Source organism: Neopelma chrysocephalum, unplaced genomic scaffold, assembly GCF_003984885.1.
Source record: "Neopelma chrysocephalum unplaced genomic scaffold, ASM398488v2 Primary Assembly neopelma1_61b, whole genome shotgun sequence".
In the NCBI taxonomy this organism is placed as follows: Eukaryota; Metazoa; Chordata; class Aves; order Passeriformes; family Pipridae; genus Neopelma; species Neopelma chrysocephalum.
In genome coordinates this window covers 782,618-809,286 of record NW_020897717.1, presented here as the reverse complement: position 1 = coordinate 809,286, position 26,669 = coordinate 782,618, and the positions used below count along the sequence as shown (strand labels likewise).

Sequence of the window (26,669 nt, the reverse complement as noted above, 5' to 3'; positions counted from 1 at the left end):
CTGGGATGTTTAAGGTTTGTCATGTTCTGCAAGATGATTCTGGCAGCAGTTGATGAGAAATTATGCCCAGACCTGTTTGGCAGTGCCTTCAGATCAAATGTCAGTCAGTTGCTGTGTGTTTTGAGAAATCCCTGAGGTGAAATTACCACTGCAAACATTTTGTGTCTCCTTTATATAGAGCTGGAGGGGCTTGGAATCTGCTCAGTTCCCTGAGGGTTTGATGGGACCTGCTGGTAATCTGTAAACTTTGGGACAGGTTGTGGACTTGCAGTGATGATCTGTGCTTTGTACACTTGTGTCTTTTTTTTCCCCCTATTTTTTCCCAAATCCCAGGGTGAAACCAAAGTCCTGAAGCTGAAAAACCTACGACCTCAGGATTATGCCAGCTATACATGCCAGGTGTCTGTCCGCAATGTCTGCAGCATCCCTGACAAATCCATCACCTTCCAGCTCACAAACACCACAGGTAAGAGGGGACGCGAAGGGTCCCTGCAACCCTCTGCCCCCTCGCCTGCTTAATGACCATTACTCCTCCAGAAGGGTAACACAGAACCCTGTCCAGGGTGTGCAGTACATCACCCTCATGTACATGGCTGCTAGGATTACAGAGCCTTCACATGGAAGTCTTGTGGCCAGGGATGCTCTAATTTCTTGTAGCACTGCATATATCCGGTGCCTTGGCCAGGCCTGACATGAGATCATTAAAGGAGACTACGTGTAGGTGTTGAGGCACTATGTAGTTTTTAACTCAGACACTGTTTTATTTATTTATAATTCTGAGTCATTTTAAAAATAGATTCGATACATCTAAAGCTGGGCAGTGCTGCAGTTCTTACAAATAATTCATCCATGTGTGACTCTGGCCTGGTTTGCCAGGCTGTACTCTCAGCACATCCCAACTAACAGGCTCCACTGCTACTGGTGTTTGTAGAAAGCATACCTTTCCAGTGCCTTCCCAATAAAGAGATTTACACTCATATTCATGTTGGCAATACTTAAGGGCACCTCCAGTTTTCAGCAGGTTCAGTTTGGTGCCTCTTGCTTGACCTGCAGTAACTGATTGAGCATCACATATCAAATACTGGCAAGGACCTAATTGCAGCCTGTCCATTAAAAAACAGAACAAAACAAAACCACACACACAAAAAAAATCCCCACCTGCAAAGTCCCCACATGTGTTGGATATTTTCAAATAGTAAGTAAATGTCAGGAAATCGCTTCCAGCCCTGGGGTATTCCATGATCAGAGAGAAAGGCATTGTAGTGGTTTGAATTATTCACCTCTCTAATGTAACACAAAGCAGTTTGCATCCCTTGTGTCATCTTCGTGCAGCGGAAACAGAACTTTTTTGGTGTTGCTAACTGTTGACAGGATACTGTTGATACTGTTTAAATTGCGTTTATTGATCTAACTTGAGCCCAAGGTGTTGAACAATAGTTGCCTCATTTTAGGTAGGAAGAAGAAAAATAATGAGCTTAAGAAAGTGAATTATAGCTAATGTCAGAAAAAATATTCTCTGTGTAGTAAGATCTCTGAATATGTCTTGAGCAACTCATCCTATTAACTGAATTTCTCTCAGGATGAGACTGTAGAAAATGTTGAAATATTCTCTTTAAAAACTTATGCTCATGATGAAGAAAGGGATCTTATACAGCTCTTCTTTCCTGTGTATCTTTACCTTTGAAGAGTCAGAAAATCAAATTTCTCTTCATGTTCACTCCCCCTGCCAGCCAAAGCACAGGGAAACTACCCTTCATTTCAATCCAGCCCCTTTACTAAGTGAATGGGAAAATGTATATTCTGGTTGTAGCCCCAATCAGAAGTCAGCAATATGTCTGAATCTACACCAAGTTCTTAAGTACTTACCTAAGCTCTGAACCTGGACCATGTAGTACGTATATCTAGTATTTTTTTTCCATTGCTTAATTATAGATGCATATTTATACATAGTTACAGTGGAGCCTGGCACTACAAGCTCAAAGGGGCCATGGAAAATGTGTTCGTAGCAAATTGTATTAAAAGTTGGCAGTGAAAATGAAGCTGGCATTGCGGTGTGAGCAGGATTTGCGTTAAATACCACAAGTATATTTAATTCAAAATATTATCTGGGTTACTTGCCCTGTAGGTAGTATTGTGCATAGATGGGGAAATATTTAAAGGAAATTCTTTAGTTCTCTCCTCTTTTGCTTAGGTCTTTTCTGTCCCTCTTGCACTTGTGCTTTCACAGCTTCTCTAGCCTTGGCTGTGCCCAGAATCCTGAGCATCTTTACTCAGGATGCTTTTGCCTTTGCAACTGAGAAGGGTCCAAAAGGCGCTCAGATGGTTGGAAATCCATCTCTTAAATATTTATAGTCCCGAGCACTACAGACCTTGAGGGAAATTGGTGGGTCAGATCATGTCAGGCCAAGGGAATCTTCTCAGTTCATTTGCTTTTCCTCAGCTGGCTCCTCAGTTCCTCAGCTGACTCCTCAGTGGCCTTTGGGCAGATCATAGTCTCCAGTAAGGAGATGTGCTTCTCCCAAGCTCTGTGTGAGCAGCTTGGCCCTTGCAGCAGGGGTTGGGTTCTTTGTCTGCAATCTTAATGGGAGGAAGATTTCTCGGGTCTTCCTCTGTTCTGCTGCTGTTGCATGGCTCCAAGCAGCAGGTTGAGTCTGCAGGGCCACAGGACCAGCTCAGCACGGGGCTGTCATCACCTGCTCCAGCAGGGTCAGCCTGATGTTTTCCCCTTCCTCAATTTTTGCAAAATTAAGCAGGCCAGCTGGTTAATTCTCCTGCAGTTTTACTGCAGCAAATTGGACTTCAAAGGGAATTGAAAGCAATTCTTTGTTTTTAATGGTCCCCTCGCTGCTCCGCAGACTCTGCCAGCAGGTTTTCTGAGCCAAGAACAAAAGGAATTGCCACAGGTTACAAATAAATGAGATTCATCTCCTGCATAACAATGTCTGCAGTCTGTTAACCTCTGTCTGCTGACAGGAGTGGGAGTGGGGAGTGGGGATCCACACAGGCTACCACAGCCAGGGCTCCATTTTGAGGTATGTCATGGGAGCTTGCTGCCTGGAGCTGTGCAGGTAGCAGATTTGCAGTTTCCTTGCCTCCTTCTTGCATGTACACACAACCTGTCCTGATGCAGTGCTTCTGCCGGCATGTCATGTTTTTTCTATGTTGCCTTGCCCAGAGCTGGGCAAGATGAGTATGGGTCAGATATGTGCACATCAAATGCTGCAAGAGCCCTAAATCTTAACCAGAGCATGCAAGACATCTGGTTTGTGCTTCCCAACTCTGACACCTTCTCTCTGGATAGAGGCTGGTCCCAGCCTTTTTCTGTCTCTGACGGGGATGGATGCTGCATCTGTCAGTTTGTCCATGCCCTGTGAATCTGAGACTAGTTCAATGTCAGAAGGCAGAAACAGCTATTTGGTGTCAGCTACACTCAGTTAGTGACAAGAATGTGTCCTACCCGACCATGGTGACTTGAGCTATTGAGTTTCTAGGCTTCATAGTATCTCATGAAACCACCTTGGTGAGGATATACAAATCCTTCCTTTGTCATTTAGTATGCATTAACCCTTGCACGCTATTTACAAGATTCCAAGAAAGACAGCTACCAAAGTCTATTGAATGCAGGTTGTAGCCTCCCAAAATTCAAGGACTCCAACCACTGGCCTCAAAATGGCCAGTGCAGATGACAGAGGAGGCATCTTCTTCCTTAGGCACAACTGGCCACCTCTGGCAAAAATAGCATGTACTGTGGCCAGGGAGGATGTTATATTCAGTGTACCAAAGCATTATTCCAGCACAGCAGTAGTTGCACTACTAAATTATGGCACTGGTGCTGAGGAGAGAGCAGTCCTCCTTGCCTTGTTTGTATGGGCTGTAATTCAGGGATCCAACACAAATCCAGCACATCTCATTAACACAGGGTCCAGGGAGAGAGGAGGCAGAAATAATGATGCTGTTAAATCAGGTTTCATGAATATGGAACAATATCTTATTTTGCATTATTATGGCTGTTACTTAAAACAGCTCCCTGCCTTTGTGCTGGGGACTGATACTTTCTCAACTCTGTCTGGATAGAGCCAGTGGTGGTGCTGACAGGGGCTTTGAAAGACTTTTCATGGAATAAAATAGAGAATACAAAGGGAGGCATTTTGGATCAGTTCCTGGAGGGGGCTGTAGTGAGAAGGGTGCAGAAATAAAATAAATCGAAAATCAGGCACTAAGGTATTCAAAGGAGAGGTTGTCTAGACATTTTGAATGAGTTTCAGTTCAGTTGTACACAGAAGAGAGTCCCTGTGATTGTGATAGCCCCCAAGTGTATAGAAAAGCATATTAGGCACTTGAGGAGGTGAAGGAGGTTAAGAGTGGGTGTAGAGTTGCTCTTCATGGTCTGTTACTGTGCAAACAGGTCCTAACCCTCCATATCAGGCTCTGAGCTGCAAGGACTAGCTACCTGTCAAAGGCTTTGCCTCTCAAAGATGTCTAGTTGGGTGTGAGAGATGGAGAGGCATATTGTAGGAGAGGTGCCATCTTTTTTTAGTGATAGACCTTCCCTAAAGCTCCCTTCTTGGGATAAAAACCCTGTTTGGGAGGAGTGGTTCATGCTGTCCTTGAACACAAGCAGTGGTTTGGTTCAAGCAGGCTTCTCTGGGCCTTTCTCCTTCACCTCTCCATCAAGTTTACAATGGCTTTCCATTGCATTGCCCTTATGCCTAACTGTAGCTGTTTGTACCAGGAGTCAAGAAGCTTTCAGCCTTGGGTTTTCCATTGCCAAATTTTGTCTGTTTGCCACCCCTGCCTGTGCAAAAGGTTCATTGGGACCTACATCCTAAGCCCTAAAGAACCTGCACCGGGCACTGATAAAATGTCATACCTAGTTTGTGCTCCAATCCTAACCACTAATGATGAGTGGTTTAGGGATGATCTCCACTCTGGAGTGGTTCCTCCCTACACTGTTTCTTAGCCATAAGGGAGCAGTGTGTTGTAACTGAAAGACATGGTAAGGATCATGCTTTGGATTCACAAGCACCTTTTATTTGTAATGATTTCATTAATCCCTCCAGCTCTCTCTACTCAAACCAGCCATCATCAAGAATAAATCCTAGAAAGTATGAAACTGTCTACAGGCAAGTGCATGGGTCTTTTTCAAGCTCAGAAGTGTCCCTCTTTGTACATTTCCAGCCCCACCTGCTCTGAAGCTGTCTGTCAATGAGACGCTGGTGGTCAACCCTGGTGACAACATCACTATGCAATGCTCTCTGATGGGTGGTGACCCACAGCCAGAAGTTGTTTGGTCTCACTCTCCTGGCCCAATGCCTCCCAATAGCCTTCTGCAAGGGGGCAACCTCACGATCTGGAGGATCCGTGTGGAGGACTCGGGCTATTATAATTGCACGGCCATCAACAATGTGGGGAACCCGGCAAAGAAGATAGTGAACCTGCTGGTGCGGTGTAAGTTGCTGTTTTTCTCAGAGCATGGGTTTTCAGGGTGGAGGGGCTAGATTTGCATTTCTCCTGGCTGTTCTTATACAGCTGAGAGCGAATGTGATATTTAGCAGCAATTAGTATTCTGGAGAAGTGCCTGTGCAAATTTCTCTGCTCCCAGACCAACAGCTGCGCAAGCACTTCTTGCAGTCTCATCCTAGGCTGTACCACTATCCTGGGCTGGAGAACGATCCCAGACTGCCAGATGTGAGGTCCTTTTGTGGGAAAGTAAGTGGGAGAGGTCTTTGGGCAGACGTTGCCTTCCTTAGGAGCAAAGAACTGCTCTCCTGTCCCATGCAAGACACTTTACCGTCCCTAACCAGTTTTTCACTTCTCTTTATCTCAGCCATGAAGAATGCCACATTCCAAATCACTCCTGATGTGATCAAAGAGAGTGAGACTATCCAGCTGGGGCAGGACTTGAAGCTCTCATGCCATGTAGATGCTGTTCCCCAGGAGAAGGTTGTCTATTCCTGGTACAAGAATGGGAAACCAGCCAGGTTCTCAGACCGGTTGCTCATCACCCGGAATGACCCCGAGCTCCCACCTGTGACCTGCAGCTTGGAGATTATTGACCTGCGATTCAGTGACTATGGTACCTACCTGTGCGTGGCTACCTTCCAGGGAGCACCCATTCCTGACCTCAGTGTGGAGGTGAACATCTCCTCAGAGACAGGTGAGACTCTCTGTGGCAGATGGGGACCTCAGAGGAGTGTTTGACATCACTAGCTCACCCCCGCCCCCATGCCTCTGGCTTTTTTGAAGGACCTCACATGAGTGTCTTGAATCCCAGTAGGGAAAAGTCTCACATCCTCAGGCAAGCACTTGCCTGAGATTGGAGATGGACAAAGTTACAGCTTCTGTCAGATGTGTTATGCAGCAAGCAGATCTTCCTTTATGTTTTCTTCCTGTGAAAAGTCCAAAGCACATTCCAGTCAAAGCTACAGAGACAGGTTTAGAGTGTGATTGTTCAAAGAAACTCCACATTGTGAAGGAAGGAAGAAGAGGTGGTATTTCGCCAAATTTAAAGTGTCCCTTTGTTTAGAAGGGAGTAAAAGAGAAAGAAAGCTGCTGTTTCCTCTCTTTGGCATTGCTTATGAGGAATATACCTTTTTTCAGAGCTGTGTCCAGGATATTGGTGTCATCTGCCATAGATGAAGATTTTTAATGTTTTAGTGTTTACTAGATTGCAAATGAAGTCTGTCTTGAGCACTCTCTGTAGGAGTCAAAGTATTATAAATGCCTCTCCCCTTAAAATCAGGGTCAAAGCTTCACCCCATCGCTTGGTGAGGACAGGACCAATAAGTAAGTGGTTGTCAGTCACTTTGGGGACTGATAGGGCTGTTTTTCTGTTTCTGGGGAAGTGGTGGGTCCAGCTGTGCTCTCCATTATATCCATGTCATTGTGCTGCCTTTCCAGGACCGAGAGGGTATAGCACAAAGCAGCACTGCATTAGTAATCTGATGAGGACTCCTCAGGATAGACAGCTGCCCATAAATTTTGACCTGAACCTTCACAGAAAGTTTCTTCTCAGTCCCTGGTTGTGCTGGACCCATAGGCTGGGCTGATCCCAGTCTTGATTCTGGACACTTCTGATTTCAGCTCCCCAAAAAAAGTGCTGCAACTCTTTTTGATGCTTTGGGAAGCCCTTGTTTCCCATCAGAAATACTGGGCTAGGCTGTTCCAGTGCTCATTAGCAGCCTGGAGAATGAGTCCTGTCCATGCCTTGGACCCACTAAAAAGTGAGGAATGGTGCTTCTATTCTGTGGGTAGCTGTGGAAGGTAGGACCCACTCCATGCCAGCTGACACCAACCTTGTCATACCCACAGTGAACAAAATTGGGGGAACTCCCCAATCCTGGTGCAAAACTGTCTCTCCTGACCTTATGTGGTTGCTACCTCCAGGAGCAATCCTTTTTGCCCAAGATCACTAGATGGCAGAGTGCAGTTGTGTTTAAGACTGCAAGGGTAGGAGGCTGTAAAGGGCTGGGAGACCCTGGGTGACCCCACTGAGAGGCTGGGCAGTGTTGGTCAGTGCAGATGTTGGTCTAAGCACCAGCCAGTTGCTGCCTTAAGGTGGTATCTACAGTGGCAGGTTGCCCATGCCTGTTCGGAAGAGGATGAGTCCCATATGCTTGTGTGGATGCTGCCAGTGAGAAAGGGTGGGAGGGCAGCCTGCAGTATTTTAAAGCCTCTCTTTGGCAGCCTGGGCCAGCAGGACCACTATGTGTCCCAGAGAATGAAAACAGCCATCCCTGCTGGAGCAGCCCTCCATGCAGCACCCAAGGCTGTCCAACGTGCAGCATCCCCATGAACAGCAACGAGCCACCTCCAACATGTGATTCCCGTATAAAACCCCAGGTTCTTGCAAGACCACAGGTTTAGAGCAGGAGGGCGGCAGCAGCAGCTCCATATTTCCCCACCGAGTAAAGCCTGAGCTCATCAAGGTGGCTGCCTCCGCTGAGCAACTCCAAGGAGATAGCTCTAATTAAAAAAAAAAATATCTTCAAATGTAATTTACAACTTGTCCTGTGGAGAAAATTGCTGCTCACCAGGTGAGTAGCTGCCGACAGCATTGGCACTGAAAGTGCTGTCGTACCTTCGCACTGTGCAGGACAGGGCATGATGAGATTTCCCCGCCCAGAGGAGACCTGCAAATTGAAAATGTGGCCTCCCTGTTGCATAGGGAGGTCACTGCAGTGGAAGATTAGGCTGGATCCATCCTAAATTTGTTCATAGAGAGCTCCAGGCTGTAGCATGTACAATTATCATAGCACATTCTCCTTTGCTGGAGCTGAATTGAGCTAATGTTGGTCAGACCAGCTTGTTACAGCTTCTGTAGTCCTACATTTTGATTTAAATGGAAACAGAGTACATGGCCCTTGCAGTTATAGAAGTGTCAATCCAAGTTTTGCCATTGTCAGCAGGAAGGGCTGAAAAGGTAGCTTTCAGAGAATGATTGTGGCCATATTTACCTCAGCTGAACTGTCAACTCTAAAGCCTAACACAAATAAGTTGTCAATATTATGTGGGTTTTAGCACAAACATCCCCTTCCTGGGTTCTTGGTGGTGTTAGGGATGTGAAAAGCAAACCTCTTCCCACTGACAACTCTGCACCCTTTAGCTGTAGTCATTGGGTTTCTTTTGAGCTTTGTTTATCAACAAAGTTTTGTTTCTCAGTTGATAACTGGGTATTTCTTTGAGTGTTCCTGTGCCTCCAACTCTAGCGATGGCTCGGCAGCAATTCTGCTGAGTGAGCTCTTCCCAACCTGGAAGGGATGCCAGGAGTGATCTTTGCTGGGACTTGTCTCTCACTCAAATGAGCCAGAGGTTCATTGGTGTGGAGATTCACAGTGCATTCACCAATGTAAAATAAGCAGACACCTAACAGAGCTGATTCCTTGCTGTAGTTTAGGAACAAAGAGGGATTGTGGACCCCCTAGAGATGCAATCTACAAGCACTAATTCTTTAAATCTTGATTGTGGTCTGACCTGGATAAGGGTGCTAGATATCTCGGGAGATACAATGTTTATTTCTTGACAAAAAGACTTTCCTCGAGAAATTCACTGATGAGAAATTGAGAAATGGATCAAAGAGGCTTTTACCTTTGGGTTCCTTGATGCTATCCCTGCTGCTGGATAGCATTTTGCAGACAGAGGGATGGGAGCGTGGAGTCTGCCCAAGTGGCACTTGCCATTGATATTGGGATACAATGTTGGAGAAGCTGGGATCTTCCTTGTTACCCTGCAGCTCCAGACCCTGTAGGATAATTTGCACAGGACAGTGTGCTCGTAGAGGGGTTGCAGTGTGTCAAGTGGAAACTTTTGAAGTTCAAGGCTGTTGGTGTGACTGAAACACAGGCATCTCAAGAATGTTCCTTACTTGCTGAAAACTCACTGTAAAATTATTCCCTTCTTGTCTTTCTTTTAGTGCCACCAACGATCAGTGTCCCTAAGGGTCAGTCCACCATCACTGTCCGGGAAGGCTCCAGGGCAGAGCTGCAGTGCGAGGTTCGTGGGAAGCCCAAGCCACCCATCATCTGGTCCCGTGTAGATAAGGAAACCCCTATGCCTTCAGGGACAATGACAATGGAGACATATGATGGGAAGCTGCATCTGGAGAGTGTGAGCCGAGAAATGAGTGGGACCTACAAGTGTCAGACAGCCAGGTACAATGGCTTTAACATCAGACCACGGGAAGCCCTGGTGCAGCTCAACGTGCAGTGTGAGTATAACCATTCAGTACTGGAGTGCCTGGCTGAATGCCTTTGTACACAAAAGCCTGTAGGCTAAGCATGGTTGACCTTTCTTCCTGGGCTGAGCAGACACATCTCTTTTGTCTGGGGACCTTTGAACAGTTTATATTTAATTGGTCTGGCGACGCAAGAATAAGGGCAGGGTACCATATGGTCAGCATGTTGCAAATGGAAGGGAGAGGTGTTGTACATGTTTGTATAAAATGCTTTCTATTTCCGTGTCAGAGGATGAGTGCAGAACAGCAGCTTCACCAGGTGTGTGTTCATATGCATTGCATGTGTGTAAATACCTTCAGGGTATGTTATGAAGTTTGTAAAGTCAAACATTCAAAAGGTGCAAATGAATGTTAATTAGACCACTTCCATCCCACAACCTTTTTTTTTCAACTTAGTTACCCCCGCTATCTTTTATGGATGTGCTTGAATCATTTTGCCTGAAAAGCAGTGCTAGGCAGACCCAACAGGGACTGCATATCCCAAATGGTTTTCATTCAACAAGGTGGTGAGTAACAGAAAACTGATTCTTAGTATGTGGTATATGGAGTGATTTTACCTATGGGTGGTGCTCCCAGCCCCACCTAGAGGCAATAACTGTGTACAAAGGTGAACAAAGAAGCAGGGGTGCTGCCTGTGTCTGCATTGGATGACATCTCTGTCCTTTCCCTGCAGTGGTTTCTCCCTCCAGAGAAGTGAGTGCCTGCTGAGCTCCCATGCTGTTGAGGTGTTTTTTGACATGTGGGAGTGTGTCCTCTCTCTCCTACAAGACTTTGAATCAGATGGGGAAAGCAGCTGGGTAAAATGCCTTGGTCTGGAAGGAGCAGTGACTGTAGGAGTGGCTCTTCCTGCAGATCTCATCCCATCAGAATGGTGTGATTGTTGAACTCTTGCAGAGTACTCTGAGCAGCACAGATCTGACAGGTGTGGGATGGGCAGGGAGCAGGTTAATTTGCACCTGGGCATGCTGCCTCTGGGCTGTGACTGATGAGCTTCCACATACAGCACAGCAGCACTCATTAGACATGCTGCCACACTTCTTTCAGGCTCTCTCCCCAGGAATAAGAGAAGTGAGACCTGAGCAGACAACCTGGCTGAAACCAACCAGACAAACTGCTCACAGATGTGAGCTGCTGGGAGCACAGGAGTAATGGAGGTGTGTGAAATCCTGCAGGCACTTTGAGTATTCAAAGATCCCCTTTTAAAATTATCTCTGTCTATTCAGGAGCATGGCAGGAATTAGATTACAGGATGAGACAGGGAAATGTGTGAAGATTTCCATGCAGGTAAATATGTGTGGAGAAGCTTCTCTTAATCAGGGTGAAAATGTGTGTCTTGGTTTGAGCTTTTCTGGAAGGCATCCTGGGCCAGACATATGGGGTTTGGCCAGACACGACAGGGAGGGTGACCCTTGGTCACCTCAAGAACTGATGAGAGGTGCAGCAAAATTTCACTTGGGAGCAAAGAACCATCAGACTTGCTAGTGTCCCCAGTTTGGTGTTGCTTTTTGAAAGCTGTTTAGTCCTCACTTGACCCTCATTGCCCCTGCAGAGGGAGCAGCAGTGCCAAGCCTGGGATGAATTCAGGCTTACTAGGTGGTCTGGAGGGGTATCACAGCCCTGAATCTTGGGCTGCAGGGGGAGAACATGATTCCCCACACAAGACAGGTGGTAGGTACAAGCCACAAGCAGTTCTGGGGCAGAGCCTTTGATGTGACCCTCAAGAAGGCAAAGATGTGATGAACCATGTAAAGAGTAACTCAACATACTCTTCCTATAGCTCTTCCCATGGCCAAACAATGCTTTATTGTGATCCTGCCCGAGTAATGCTGTCAGGGTCCATGCAACAGCCCACCCAAACAGCCCTCTTCCCTTCTCCATTATTTCCATTTGCCCTTAGTTGAAGCTGGGTGCATCCTGAGTGTTTGTACACCTGAACTGTCTCCTCCTGCCCGGAAATTGTGGAAGGATCTTATGGTGGTACTGCCTGTTCTGTGCCTAAGCAGGCAGCTTTGGTTTCAGGACTGTCAATTACTCTTTCCATTAGTATGAATAAGAAACTGCAAACCAAGAAAGTAGGACAAGAATTGCCCTCAACCGTTTTACAGAATTCTCCTTTCCTTCCCTGCCCCCAAAAACCAGACCCAGAAACAACACAGTCCCTGTTTATCCCTCTCCTCCATGTTCATGCTGCTGGAAGGACGTGAATGCCACAGCAGGGGCTTCTGTGGTTAATTGAAACACAGCTTTCCAGTGTGGGTAGCTCATTAGTCTGGTGGCTTGCTCTGGAATTCTCATCTTGTTGGAAATGGGAATCGTGTGGCTCCTGCAGCCTCTGTGATGAGCGCTTCTCTCACCTCCCCCAGCCCACGCATCCCATTGGAGAGCCGCTTCAGTGGGGTGTGCATCCACATGGGCGTGTGCATCTGTGTGTGCGTGTGTGTGCATGCAGCAGTGCCTGTTTATGTGTCAGTGTGAGCTCCTTTTGAACTGGCTCACTCGAGGGAAGAGTGAATTCTGGATGATAATGTGGCTGTTTCTCTGATTTGCTCCAAAGCTAAAGTTGCAAAATCAATACAGCAGATCTGATTAGATGTCAGAACCTGTTTCTGTGTTTCCCCTTTTTCTTGGTTTTCTCCCCTCACCCTCATGCATATAGTGCTGTATTGTAACAAAATAGCCTAGAAATAGGCTTTGCCAACTGCACTTCAGTAGTGGAAAGAAAATAAGAAGACAAAAAGAACAAGTCAGCTGTCAAAAAAGGTGTTTGGACTTTTTATTATTTTTTGTATTTTGAAAGCAGAAAAAGTTGCTCTTCTTTTATCTTATGAGCTGTAATTGTGTATCATCAGCTCTCTGACAGGATGGATGGTGTGTTCCCTGGACTTCTTGGTCTGAACTGTAGAGCTTTGAAAGATTAATAAGTTCATGAAAGTCCTTGCAGCCTTATAGCTCTGTGTTTAGGTTGAAGAAATGTTGTATACTGGTTAGAGCGAGAGGTTGGGCTTGTCAGAACTCTGGGGAATCTACCACTTGGAGTGGCAACATCTTGTCATCTTTTCCTGTATCTTCAAAACAGGAGTAAAACTGACCCATATTATCAAAGATTTGTGGGACATAAAAAACACAGCACTCTGAAGTGTTGCAATAAAAATATTAATGGAATGGGAGAGTACTGTTAACAAAATCAGTGCTGTCACTGATGCTGTTGTCAGGGGTTTTTTTCAGAACCAGGTACTCACTCAAAAAAATCCCAGCAGAAAAATCAATCTTCTGTAGAGGTGAGTTTAAAATCAGGGCTGAGTCACCCTGTACAGAGGAGATGGTGTAAGGCTGTAAAACACACATTGGGCTTGAAAATGTGCAGCAGTCAGGGGTTTGCAATACAATAGTGTCATTTGAGCCAATATGTATGAAAGGAGGAAAGGCAGACAGTGTGCATGTGTGGATCAGTGAAAAGGATGCTACCTAGATGTGAATTTAGAATGTACACAGCAACAAATTAAAAAAGTGTTAACCAAGTATCCTAAAAGACTGGTCAAAACAGTATTTCCATGAATTACAAAGATTAGTAGTGACTGTAAACTCTAGCTATTGCTAGAACTGGCCTTTGAGATCACTGTCATATCACAGTGAATATGACATTTGCTCTGTTAGAGCCTCATAAAACAGTGTGGTGAAAATTGCAATCCTAATACACTATCCTGCTTGAATGAAATTGTGTCAGCTCTGATGCTTTGTCAATCCTGAACAGCATGTCATAAACTGCTGGACAGCTTAGTCCAAGTCCAGCTCAACCCTGCACTCCTCATCCCACCTGATCCTTGATACATCCATTCCAGTATTTTCCTGCAGATGGGTTTATCCTCCTTAACAGCACTCTCTACTTGCTGTCTCAGGCCCTTGCTTGATCACTTGAATGTGTTTTCCTTCTTTGGATAACCACCAAAGCCTGGTAGAAGAGCACCTGTCTCCTCTGTTGACAGTTGTTAATTAGTGAATCAAATTCTGAAGAGGAGATAAGCAGACTTTTGCTGGTGCTGTTTTTGTCTTTAGCAGAAGTTTTGGTGTCTCTGAGCACCCAGCAAAAAAAGAGAAGAAAGAAGAGGGGATATTTATATAGAGTTGACTTTGCTTTGGGCAGTCGAGTCTGAAAGTTGGCTCTGTTTCTTGTCTTGAGGTCACAAAACAGGTGAGATATTGGCAGGAGGAATGACTAGAAAAGGAATTAACCTGACTGTGTCCTTCCCTGGAATAACATAGCCCATGAATTTTACCCATGCTGGATCTAAAGTAACAGACCACAATCATCTGGGATTGATCTCCAAAGGATTATCCTTATAGCCCATAGATAAAGTTTTGCCCCATTAAGCAGCAGGTGGGTTATTGTGCTTTATCTTCAAAGCATAGTGAATATTAGGTGTAATCAGGAAAGAAGACTGACATTCCCTTTGGAGGGATGGTTATCATGGCTAACAGGACTTCAAGAGCCATTTATAGTCCTAGACATAGGCATTGCCATAGGGCTGGTGACTAGCAGGTCTGGTTCTGCCCTGACCTGGAAGACTGCCAGAACATGTCCTGCTGGGTCATCTGTTGCCATTCTCACTTTAACTAATGTTCAGGTGAGCACAGATGTGTTTTCCTATTCAAGCTCACACGCTGGTAAATGTTATTCCTGATCACATACTGTTGACTCATTCCTCTTTAAAATCCTGCTGAACCCATTGGCAGTGCTGTACATCAGACAGGCAATAGTCAGCATCAATTTCCCCTGTTATCTATGTAGCAAACAGAAGAGCAGGGAGGAGGGGAAGGGGTGATACTGTAAATAAGTAAGAAGCATTGCTAGATCCATGCAACTGGAAATGGAAATGCATTAAACTGTTTTGATCAACTGTTGAAGCCATAGCTCAATGTCAGTGCTCTTTGTGGATGCCCTGCCCCCTCCTCCAAAAGCTTGGATATTAACTGCTCTGTTAAAAGTGCTCTGAGACCCCTGGTGGCCTAGTGGTTAGCGTGCAGGACTTTCACTGCTGCGACCACGGGTTCAAATCGCGGTCTCCTGGCCTGATGGAGGTCATTAGCCCTGTGTGGCCATCCATCTATGAGAAGGACACTCTAAACAAACCTACGTCCTGAGGACCTCACTGCCATTGTCCAAGCTTGCTTGGCCCCGGCAGATGAACCTTAGGATTAAAGGGTGGGCTCAGTTCAGCGCAGGCTGTGTCTCACCTAAAAAATCCATTGCGCAGGCTGGAAAGGTAAAAGACCTTTCCCCAAATCTTCGTTCGCGAAGATGGGCCATTATTAAAAGTGCTCTTGAGACATGTCTTTGGCATGAAGATGTTTTTGCAGAGTGGCTAAGACTGAGCTTTTGGCTCCTTAGAGCTCCCTGCAGCTCTCCCTGCCTATGAAGGGAGTCTAAGAGAAATGAGACTGTCAGGGGCCAGAGCTGACCCCTATGTGTGACTGAGCTGGCTTATGTGTCTTGCTGTGTGGCCATGTGAGCTGGAGTATGAAGCCATCTGCTAAGAATTTTAGACCTAGCTGGTTTAATTTCTGAGTGTATATATTAATAGTGACTGTTTTAATTTCTTTTATTAATTTCATCAGTGATGTCCATCCTGATACCCTTCTCCAAGCTGAGTTCTGAGGAGCTAAATTGGGGGCAGATGATGATTTTTCTACCCTTGTAACAGCTGGAGCTTTTCTACCCTTCCATTTATGCTTCAGTATTGCTGTTCTACCTGGTACAGGTCTTGCTTCCAAGAGAGGGAAACCTTGAGCTCTCCTACCAACTAGGGCTCTGTCATGTTCTGGTTCATTTTAGAACATGATGCTTTGGGTGTCTGTATTCAAAGTCATGGGAGGATTGTGTCTTCTGGAAGTTCAGTGTTTGCAAACCCGGAGACTTCATTAGTAAAAAGAATAAAATAATGCATAGCCCTGGGCATGACCTTGAACCACCAGTCTGAACAAAGCCTGGCCTGGCAGTTAGGTTCCACTTTGATGGAAATCCTCCCTATTTATCCTCAGATTTGTTGCATAGAGGTTTGTGTGACTAAGCTATGTAGTTTCTGTGTTTCTGTCAATACACAGCACCCCCCTGCTCTCACTGTTAAGAGCAGGGAGTTTTGTTCCTGACTGTCAACACACTTTTTGCTTGCAGTATTGTGTTTGGGATTAAGCTGTTTAGCCCTGTCCTGGGCGATATGGCATTAGGATTGCTTACTCCGCTTCCCATGCCTGGGCTGCTAACAACTAATTAGAGTTGTCAGTCTCAGGACAGGCTGAAGGGAGGAATCGGTTTTACTCCATTGTGGCTGTAAACCCAAATGGCCACAGTTTAGAGCACAATAACAACCACAGAGACTTATAGCCGGCCTCAGATTTGTCTTAACAATTACCAGGTCCCAGGGCCTGACAGATGGAGGCTGTGACAGCACTTGGATTGGGTCTTAAGATGGGATTGTACCAAATATTACCGTATAAGACTCATTGGTCCTACCCTTCTACCAGCCTTGTGGCATGAAGGGGTAGATAGTTCAGCAGGCTAAGGATGCCTAGCTAAAACCTTCTTCTTTGGAACCACCTTTATGTTTATAGACCAAAGCCCCAGGACTCCCAGTGCTGGAGTTTTTTTGGTAACATTTGTTGTATGCAGCTTTAAAGAAATAAAAATGCCTTTGACAGGGTAAAGGAGTTGTATGAATTTTGGCTGGTCTGAATTTTTGCCCTCAGTGTGTAGCAGTTGGGTCTTACTCTGCAGAATCTGGGTCTCTTCTCTGCTTGCTGCCTTGTGGACAAGGTTCCCCATGTGCTGCCACTCACTGAGGTTTCTTGGGAAGTCTCCCTTGTGCCCTGAGTGCTTTTCTGATTTACCTCTTTGATTGAAATTGGTCTGACAGAGCATGTCTGCACGCTGTGGTGGCCAGGAGATATAAGAGACTTGAGACATAAAGCAAAAGGCCCAGATGGCAGGGGGAATTCGGAGGCTAGGGAGCAGATTTTACAAAGCTGGCATGTCCAGTCTGTGGCAACATCCATCAGATGCAAATTACCATGAGGCCTCTTTGCTGTGCCCTGGGTAAAACATGGTAAAGAAGGGAGGAAATTACCCTGTTATGTGCATCAGGAAGGTGATGCACCTAGGTGCACCTAGGTCTGCTCTGTGAGATTGCAGCCTGCCTTGCACTGCCATTCAGCCTCTGTGCAGCTCATTGTTCATCTCTAAAAGCTTGTGTGAGAGCTCCTCGCCTAGAGACATGAATTTGTTTGTTCAGAAGAGGACTGTTTTAAATCAGTTAATCCATTTCTCAGGTATTGATGGGAGAAACAAATACACATTCCATAATCCCATTATTCTGTTTTTTGGCCAGACTGTCCAGGAAGAGCAACTTAATTTTATCAAGACACATCCAAGCTATAGAGTTTTGTCAGGAAAGAGGAGACAAGGGCTGTATAGAAACAGTGGATGACAGACAATCTTGGTCATCTCTCTGTGGATATTTGCTCACCTTTTGTGGCCCTTTCAGGGCTGAAAACCATGCTGTTCTAATTCAGACATCCCTTTTAAAGTTTTCCTGCTGTGGCACCTATTTGCCCCGTAGGACCTAGTTATATATCAACTTGTTGGGATAAAAAACAACTCCAGAATCCTCTCAACTGCTTTGCACTGGCCATCCTGAAAGGCTTTGCATGTTCAAGTCTCACCCAAGCATGTCCTCATCTTTAAGTCACAGGAGGATACTGCTGCCAAAGGACTGTCAGACACTTTGCCAGTGCTTCCTGCCTTGGCATTTGGGAGAAACTGCTTTGGTTTTGAGTCCTGTTGTTGTCGTCTGGGTTTAGCCCATAGGTAAAACCACCTGTATGAAAGACCTTCAAAGTGCGACACAGCTGGTGGTACCCAGATTGCATCGAGGCAGCCTGGCTTGAGGGAGAGGTTGTCCTAGCTCTGCTTCTGTTTGCACAGGGGTGTAACACAGGTTCCTCTCTAACGTGCACTGTGAGTACTTTTGCTGCATGCTTATGTCCAGTAAGCAGGTCAGAGATAGTGAGTCTGGCACAGCAGCTGTTGCTAAGCTTTCTCTCTTGGTCTGTGCAGCACCAGAACAGGTCCAGGGGACATGGGAACTTGGCCAAGGAAGAGAAAGCATTGTGGATCCTGGAGTGTGGACTGGTGGGATATTCTCTTGTCAAGGGTGATGAATAGGACTGGGATCTGAATTTATGGGGAATCCATTAGGGATGGGGAAGAGAATCAGAAAAATAAAAAAGTAAAACTTGTGGGTTGAGGTAAGAACAATTTAGTTACTGAAACACAGCATTATAATAATAATAGTAATGAAAAGGGGGGAGAGAGAGAGAGAGAGAGAGAGACTGAGAGAAAGAGGAGAAAAACTCCACAAAAACAAGTGATGCACAGTACAATTGCTCACCACCGACTGACCAATATCCAGCCCATCCCCTGGGACCCCAGTCAGTGATTGGTGCCTCCCAGCCACCTTCCCCCAGGTTATATACTGGACATGTCATTCTGTGATACACAATATTTCTTAGGTTAGTTTGGGTCAGCTGTCCTGGCTGTGCTCCCTTATGACTTCTTGTGCTGCTGCTCACTGGCAGAGCATGAGACACTAAAAAGTCCTTGAGTTAAACCACTACTTAGCAAGAACTAAAACATCAGTGCATTATCAACATTAATCTCATCCTAAATCCAAAACATAGCACTGTACCAGCTACTAGGAGGAAAATTAACACTGTCCTAGCCGACACAAGGACACAGTGGCATCAGGAGACATGGGGCAAAGGAGGTGGTAAATTGAGCAAATTAGAAAACTGCTGTCAGCACTCATGTTTCAAGGCTGGGGTCACAGGACAGGAAAGGAGGGAATGCCCTGTCCCCATAAAATTCTACCTCATGGTGACTTGGACATGAGCATGTTGGGTGCCCAGCTGTGTGGAGAGAGATGTCATGGACCAGAACTCCCCAGGGGAACTAGGAAGACACCAAGCAGACAAAAATCTCAATTCATTTTCTCATGATAACTCTCAGCCTCTGCATGAGGCTCTGAGGCATAGGGAAGTGAAAACAGCTGCCCACACCTGAAGGGAAGCATAGGCCACTAGGACCTGTATCAGGGGAGCAGAGGCCCTTTTCCCCCAGCCTCTTTCCCAGACACAGCTGTGTACTGCCATGTCATTGTGCCTGTGTCTTTGCTTTTCTTCCGTGATTTTTGCTCCATAAACCATGTCAAGCAGCACCTATGAAGGTACAGGAACAGGCTCCCTTGCTATTCCTCACCTACTCCATGGACTCTGACACTAGAGCAGAACTATTTCCTCCAGCCCAGCTGAAAGACTGTGGCAGGCACGTTGAAGCAACATACAGAAGTGATGGCACTATTGAGGAGGGAACTCATGCAGGGAAGACCCGGAGACACTCCTGATATGAACAGAAGCTCTAGCAGGAAACTGAGCATCCTGGGGGTATTTTGAATTATCTATGACCATCCTGACCCTGAGCTCTGAAATGGCACTAATTGCATTCACTCCTATAGAGAAACTGTGAATTAAATTTCAGAGGTGGTCAGGCTTCTCTACATCCCAATGGGTCTTCTGTTGCCAGTTCTGTGCTGGGACACAGTGCTGGGGGGCTGAGCATTCAGGTTTTAGCAAGGTCTTAGTTGCCTTTGGAGCTTTCTGTGGGGAAACAGCTGCTCGGTGACTAGTTTGTGTTTTTCCACTTGGGCCAGTTTCTGAGCAAGAAACTGTGTTTTCTTTGAAGCCAGGAAACTGTTTTCTCAGTCGGCAGAGATCACACTTCCAACATGCACCCCTCTCACCCTATTTCACTTCCTATAGTTCCAGATTTCCATTCTTCTTTGCCTCTCTACTGAAAACACAAATAAGCACATGTGTGCACTAACTCTTTTCCTGTGTTTCCAGCTGTTCCTTCTGATTCAAATTTGATTGGCCTTCAGAACTGGAGTTAAAACAGTTGGTTTTCTTTTATGAACTCAGCAATGAACCTGCAAAACTGTCGTTGGTCCCAGGAATTGAAGACATGCTTAAATTTCTCAGTTATGTGTGGACCTGTTGCATTTTGTTTGCTTTTGGAGTCCTTGTTTCTAGGGTCATGTGTGGTCACAGGAAACCACGGAAATTTTTCATTACTGTTGACTGGGACAAGCTGATTTCTGAGACTGTTCACGTAGAATCATAGAATCATTAAGGTTGGAAAAGACCTCCAAAATCACCTTTGACCTAATACCACCAAGACCACTAAGATGTATCACAAAGTGCCATATCCACTAATTTTTTGAACACTTCCACGGATAATGATTCCACCATTTCTTTGGCTAGACTGTTCCAATCTTGACCACCCTTTAAATGAAGAAATTTTTCCTAATATCCAACCTGAATATCACTGGCACAACTTGAGGCCATTTCACCTTGTCCTGTCACTAGATGCCTGGAGAAGAGACTGACCCCTATCTCACTACAACCTCCTTTCCCATCACTGTAGGGCAATAAGGTCTCCCCTGAGCCTGCTTTTCTCCAGACTGAACAACCTCAGCTTCCTAAGCCGCTCTTTGGAGGACTTATGTTCCAGACCCTTCACCAGTTTTGTTGCCCTTCTCTGGACACACTCTAACACCTCATTGTCCTTCTTGTAGTGAGAAACCCAAAACTGGACACAGTACTTGAGGTGCAGCCTGACAAGTACCAAGTACTGGGGGACAATCACTGCCCTGGTCCTGCTGGCCACACTATTTTTGATACAAGCCATTGGCCTTGGCCACCTGGGCACACTGCTGGCTCATGTTCAGCTGGCTGTCGACCAGCACCAACCACTAGGTCCTTTTAAACTGGGCAGCTTTCCAGACACTCTTTCCCCAAGCCTGTAGCACTACATTGGGTTGTTGTGACCCAAGTGCAGGACCCAGTACTTCACTTTGTTGAAACCCATACAATTGGCACCAGCTCATTGATCCAGCCTGTCCAAGATCCCTCTGCAGGGCTTTCCTACCCTCCAGGAGATTGACACTCCCACCCAACTTGGTGTCACCTGCAAACTGACTGTGGGTGCTCTCAATCCCTTCATTATACCCTTGGGTGGATCCCGTGTGGCTCCATAGACTTGTATCTATGTGGCACAGCAGATAGCTAAGTACTTCCTCCTGGGTTACAGGGGATTTATTCTGTCCCTGTCTTCCAGCTCAGGGTACTCAGTATAACTGGTCTGTCTGTTAAAGACTGAGGTGGAAAAGGCATTAAGTACCTCAGACTTTTCCTCGTCCTCAGTGCCAATGTACCCTTCCGCATCCAGAGATGATGGAGATTGTTTTGGAGGTTTGGGTTGTTTGTGGTTTGTTTTTTTTTTGGTCCCTGGAGATACAGGCTTCCCAGCCCCAGTATCCCTGGAGCTATAGGCATTCTGCTTCTCTGAACCCTAACCCTTACTGCAGCTTTGGACAGAGGCTGCTGAGGTCCCCAGTACTATGGGTGGCCCAGATAAGAAAGATATGGAGAGATCAATGTTGGTGCAGTACTGTGCTCTACTTGGCATACCTTTTCCAGCCCCAGTATCCCTGGAACTGGAGCTTTCATGATTCTCTGAACCCTAATCCTACTGCTTGACCAAAATGGCAGTTTGGGATTGAGGCTGAGGTCTCAAATTATATGGGTGGCCCAGATCAGAAAGAAGTGGAAGGAAAAATGTTTGTGTACTGCCATCATTCCTTTGGCATGCCTTTTCCAGCTCCAGTATCTCTGGAGCTGTAGGCATTGTCCTTCTCTGTCCTGATTTGCCAAGCTGCAGAGGGATGAATAGGATGTAGAAAAGACTGAAAATTACTCCATTTCTGTGACAAAGAAGCATCTGGGGCAAATCCCTGCTGGTAAAGAAACAATGGCAACTGAAGGCCATCCCAGCCGATTGTTTGTAGACTCTCGATCTGTTGTGACCTGCTCTCACAGCTGATGAAATAAGTGCTGCAAATTTCATCTGTTGCAAATATGATACAACTCTGGGACCAATTCAGCCAAGCATTTCATAGGAGAAATTGGTTGGAGTGCCAAAACTAATAGTGGTTTCCAACAGTGACTGTGATTGAGGTCAAGAGAACAATGAATGATAGTAGCATTTGCACTGAACAGGGATTTTCCTTACAAAGTGCTGATTGCAAAGAGATACTCTACTGTCCTAATCACAAGCTAGAATACAGTAGCTAATAACTTAATGCAATATAGATGAGTTTAATAGTGCTAGGTCTGCTGGGATTTTCTGAGCAGTTCATAGCTTATGCATAATACAGGTCCTTTAGCCAACATTCTGGTATGCTGTAAAATGAAGAACTGGGGCTTGAGGGAAAAGAGCAGCCCTCCATCTAAGGTGTTTTCATGGAAAGAGTATGATGGATCTAAATGGATGAGAAGATGGTGGCAGTTGGCTGGGTCAGAGGAAAATGGAGCAACTCAAAATGTTTTGTGATCTGGAAATCTTTCTCTTCCCCTTCGGCTGCTTGTAATGAGAACTTGCAAAAGTCCAAGTTTATGTATAGAAGTGGGCAAGTTATCATACTGATTCACTTTCTAGGAACCAACTCATATGTATAAATGAAAAGACACAAATGAAACTACCTACAGATTTTAAAGAGAGGAGGAAAGAGTTGGGTTTTTCCATGGGTTTTTTTGTGGTTTGGTTTGTTGTTTTGTTGTTTGTTGGGTTTTTTTAAACGTTTGAGAAGCTTATGTGCTCCAGTGTGTTTATCCAAAACGCTGTGACTCCATCTTCCTGATCAGTATGAGAAAGCAAAAGCTCTTTGAATCCCTTTCTGACCATTTTGTGCTGTTTGTCTAGACAGGAGACTTGGTTATATGCCAACGCAGTCCCTATCACTAGTGAGGTGAGTTTACCTTTGTGCATCTAAACTTGGATTATTTGTATATTTTCAGTGCAGCATCTCCTCACACACTAAAGTGACAGAGAATTGAGTGTGTTGCTCAGTAAGTTGTTCCAGTGTCTTTTTACTCTCATGGTTCAGTTATTGTCATTTAATCTAGGCCTGTCTCATTTCAGTTTCCAACTACAAGCTCTGTTTATGCTTTTGTCTTCTCACATAACGAGCTATTTGTTATTAGCAGTCTCTTCCTTGTGTTGTCTCAGACACCAGAACAAGTAATCTCCTAGCCTGTCGAGCATGCAATCTGGAAAGAGTCTCTTTAGCCATTCACCACAAGGCATGTTTTCCAGCCCTTGATTCATTTTTATAGCCCTCTTCTCAGTTTTTTTTCAACATCATTCTGGCAGGATGGTCACACGTATTAAAGAGATTTTCAAAAATTATCTCACCAGTGCAGATGTGATGCACATCTCACAATACATTTAGTAAGCTTTGGCTTAGTCATCCAAGGATTTGGACATCTTTGGACTACAGAATTAAACTGAAAGCTGATGTTTACTGGATTACATTAACTGTGGCTCCTCTTGGGGTCATTGTCTCTTTCCTTGAAAGAGTGACACATTCTTTCCTTGGCAGTTTTCTTTCCAGAACCTTTGCAATACAGCCTTTAAAGCTCCCTATCAACCCCATTTTTCTATGGTTCTGTGGTTATCCAAGATAAATTGAATAGAGTTCCCATATCTCATTCCATGAAGCAAGCCAAGTTGTCCTGTCTGAGGTGTCTCTTTAGTATGTTATTTACTGCTACATATTTTGTGTCTTCTACAGATGTTGGTATATTATCCTGACATAGGCACTTAAGAATGGTGACTGTCAGTTATGCCTTCGTGTGGAAGGGAAGGAAGCAAAGCACAAGCCACACGCCACAAACATGCCAAAGTCTGCACCCAATCAGCCCATCTGCAAATGGATATAAGGTCATTCAGACACTAAAGGTGTCTGAAATGTGAAAAATGTGTGATGTTGGCTACACATCCTGAACAGGGACTTTATAATTGATGTGCTTTAGCCATGCCAACCTGCTGGCTGGATTTTTGACCTTGATGGAAATGTGAAATAGCATCAGTTTAAGAGGTTTGTGTGGGTTCTTACTAGAGACGTCTTCCTAGAATAGGTCTTTCCTCTTGCTAGAGAGATCCCAGTGGTGTGTGCAGCCATTTAAAATTTCTTTTTGAACCCTTTCAGTTAATGTGTTTTTAATCAGCTTAATGTGGGCTGCATTTGAATAGTATTACATCTTCAATTAGTCTGTCGTGTGGAAGCTAGCCAGGATCTTTCCAAAGCCTGAGGATGTTATGACAAAATAGTTACTTTTCTTGTTGCTTTCTCAAACACTACCCAGTTTGTCTGCCAAGGACCCATAAAACTATATTAATCATCATTCATTTTTAACTTGGAATGTTGCATCCCACATTCATCTTCCATGAGGTTTTTTATGGAATCAGTGAGGAATAAAAAGGGTTATTGCTGTATGTTCTGAGGCCTCATTTGCTTATGTTGGCCCAGTTGATTGATGTTTGTACTGCCATAGGCAATACATGTATGGAGGGTACAGAATAATTTTATCTCCTCTGATGTTCGCAGGATACTATCACAAATTTCCCCTCAAAGACCTGGCTGGATGAAGTTTCCCACATCTTTTCCTAGTTTCTGTGACATTTTTATGGTCTGTTGTAAGTCTGTCATTCTGCCATTTTTGCACTGATGAATTCAGACCAGGGTACACAGATCTAGTGAGAGTCTTACAAACAGACATAGCCTCTCTTTCCATCATTGCTGGCTTTTATCACAGATTTAGCCACAGATATTACCCGATTTGAGTCCACACAGCTTCTTTACAGAACTATACACAGAATTATATCTTCTTCCTGCACACCACAGTGGGATGGCTCAGCAAACATTGCTGAAACTTGTTTAAAATGCCCTTCTCACCTGGAGTATCTGATTCTGGGGGGTGTTATTATCTGTCATGGAGAGAGTGGAAGGAGCAGGATCCTATGTTGTAGTATGTGCTGCTGCAAACCTTCAGACTGATGACTACTGATGGATTGACTCAGGCCAGGATCCACTCTGAGATCTTGATGCAGTGGGTCAGAATGAGGAAGGCAACGGCTTTACCTTTTGTGTCCCAGGACAGCTGGGAATGAGAATAATGGAAACTTATGGAACCAAGTTCAGATATTTATCTGTTGGAACAAAATCCAGGAATCGGGAGAAGAATTGGAGTGTGTACTCCCACTCGTCCTGCATATCAGCTTTTCTGCAGCCTAAGCTTTCCTCAAGTCAACATGAAAAAGTGTCTGTGTGAGATAGGCAAGTGCCCACATTGCAGGGATGGTGCTCCTCCAAATGGTTCCTGCCGTACTGACCCAGTTTGAGGTCAGTCACAGAAAATTGAATGTCAGATCAGATTTATCCAGTGAGTGGGACTGTTAATAAATTTCCCTCTGCTGGTCCAAGTCCAGAGGAGATGGGACAGAGAGGATAGCCAGATGGGGAGGTCGAGGGAGCAGGCTGTGGTCACTGAATTGTTGCCAGTTTTGTCATTGGCCTCAATCCTGTGCCCTCTGCTGCAGAGGAGACCCCTAGTCCTGGAGAGTGATTTCTGGGAGCCCACAGCACCTGCGGCTGTCAGAAGTGACACTGCTCTCCTAATGCAGGGAAAGACAGGAGCTGCAGGGCTGCATCTGCTTCAGCAGCAAGGCTGGTGTGCTGCTGCTTCTTCGGAAACACAGTGCCAATGCAGAGAGAAGACATGAGGTTTCCAGTGTGGGAGTAAGTCCTCTACAGCTTGAGTTCATGTCATCCTCTGAGACAAGTAATATCATCCATACCTGAAGAAATGGGACTGCCAAATCCTCTGCTGTCTCCATAGGCAATTAGCTGTTTTGGGAATAAGGTATAGGGAGATGATTCTCTGTAACCAGCACTGAAGAGCCATTCATGAAAAGCTATGACAGTTACTAATAGGACAGATAAAGTATTTTTTTCATAATAAATTAATAGAGGAGGAGTTGAGCAAAGGCCCCTATGGAATTCACACATTTTAAATGTGTGCAGGTAATGGTGTGAAGGAAGGAGGGGAAAGACAGGACCTACAGATGGCAGAGAAGGTGACTATTTGGCAGATGATTTTTTGGAGCCAGTCACTATTCTGACAGACCTCAGCCATTTCATCTGATGACCTCCTGAATCTATCCTCATTTTTCTATCCTTTGCCCTTGATTGATTTGATCTACCTTGATTCATCTGAAGATGATGATGACAATGATGAAGCAGTAACCATCCAGAGAGTGACAGTAAAAATGCTTACAATAAAAAATGTTCCTTCCTCTCCTTTCTCTGTGCCATATATACTGAGCCTGTGTTTTTAAATTGCATGCATTTCTTGAGTTCCTGTATGCACCACCCCCCTTGTTACATTAATTCTTATGGGAAAAAATGCTTTGATATCTGTTGACCTCAGCTGTTTCATCTATGAGACTGAACGTTTGCCATTAATCTTTTAGTTTGAGCATCCTTTCAGAGTCTTTCTGAACAGCTACGTTTTCATTGTCGTCATCTTCCTCAGATGAATCAAGACCAATCATGAGTGAAGAATGGAAAAATGGGCTAATGATGGCAGTTACTGGAGCAGGATATTAAACAATTGGCAGCAGAACTCCGAGGTAGCTGATAGAGAAGTGATGGAGAACTGCGTGTTGCTCTATGCAGAGTTCTTTCTCCTTGATCCAAATTCCCTACTAGGCCTGAGGAAAAGCCTGTTTTGTACAGGGAAGTCCTGCTACAGCTAGTGCCAGGTTTACTGCTAAACTTGGGGGGGAGGTGATCAATCCTTTCCCAGTTGTCCCAAATCCTTCTCAGGAATGTGGAGGGCCCATCCTAGGATTATGAACGTCACAGACTGACTGTTTTCCCTCTATTTACCCTTCTTTACTGTTTTCCCTCTATTTACCCTTCTTTAC

At 45.1% G+C, this 26,669-nt stretch overlaps 1 protein-coding gene across 1 annotated transcript in view; it reads left to right on the top strand.

Annotated features, from left to right (window-relative positions):
* MDGA1 (MAM domain containing glycosylphosphatidylinositol anchor 1) overlaps window positions 1-26,669 on the top strand; it is a 143,923-nt gene that overhangs the window by 58,220 nt on the left and 59,034 nt on the right. The window contains exons 5-8 of the mRNA XM_027681913.1: window positions 334-466; window positions 5,179-5,448; window positions 5,828-6,157; window positions 9,413-9,706. Of these exons, the coding sequence (XP_027537714.1) occupies window positions 334-466; window positions 5,179-5,448; window positions 5,828-6,157; window positions 9,413-9,706 (1,027 nt within the window). The remainder of the gene's footprint in view (window positions 1-333; window positions 467-5,178; window positions 5,449-5,827; window positions 6,158-9,412; window positions 9,707-26,669) is intronic.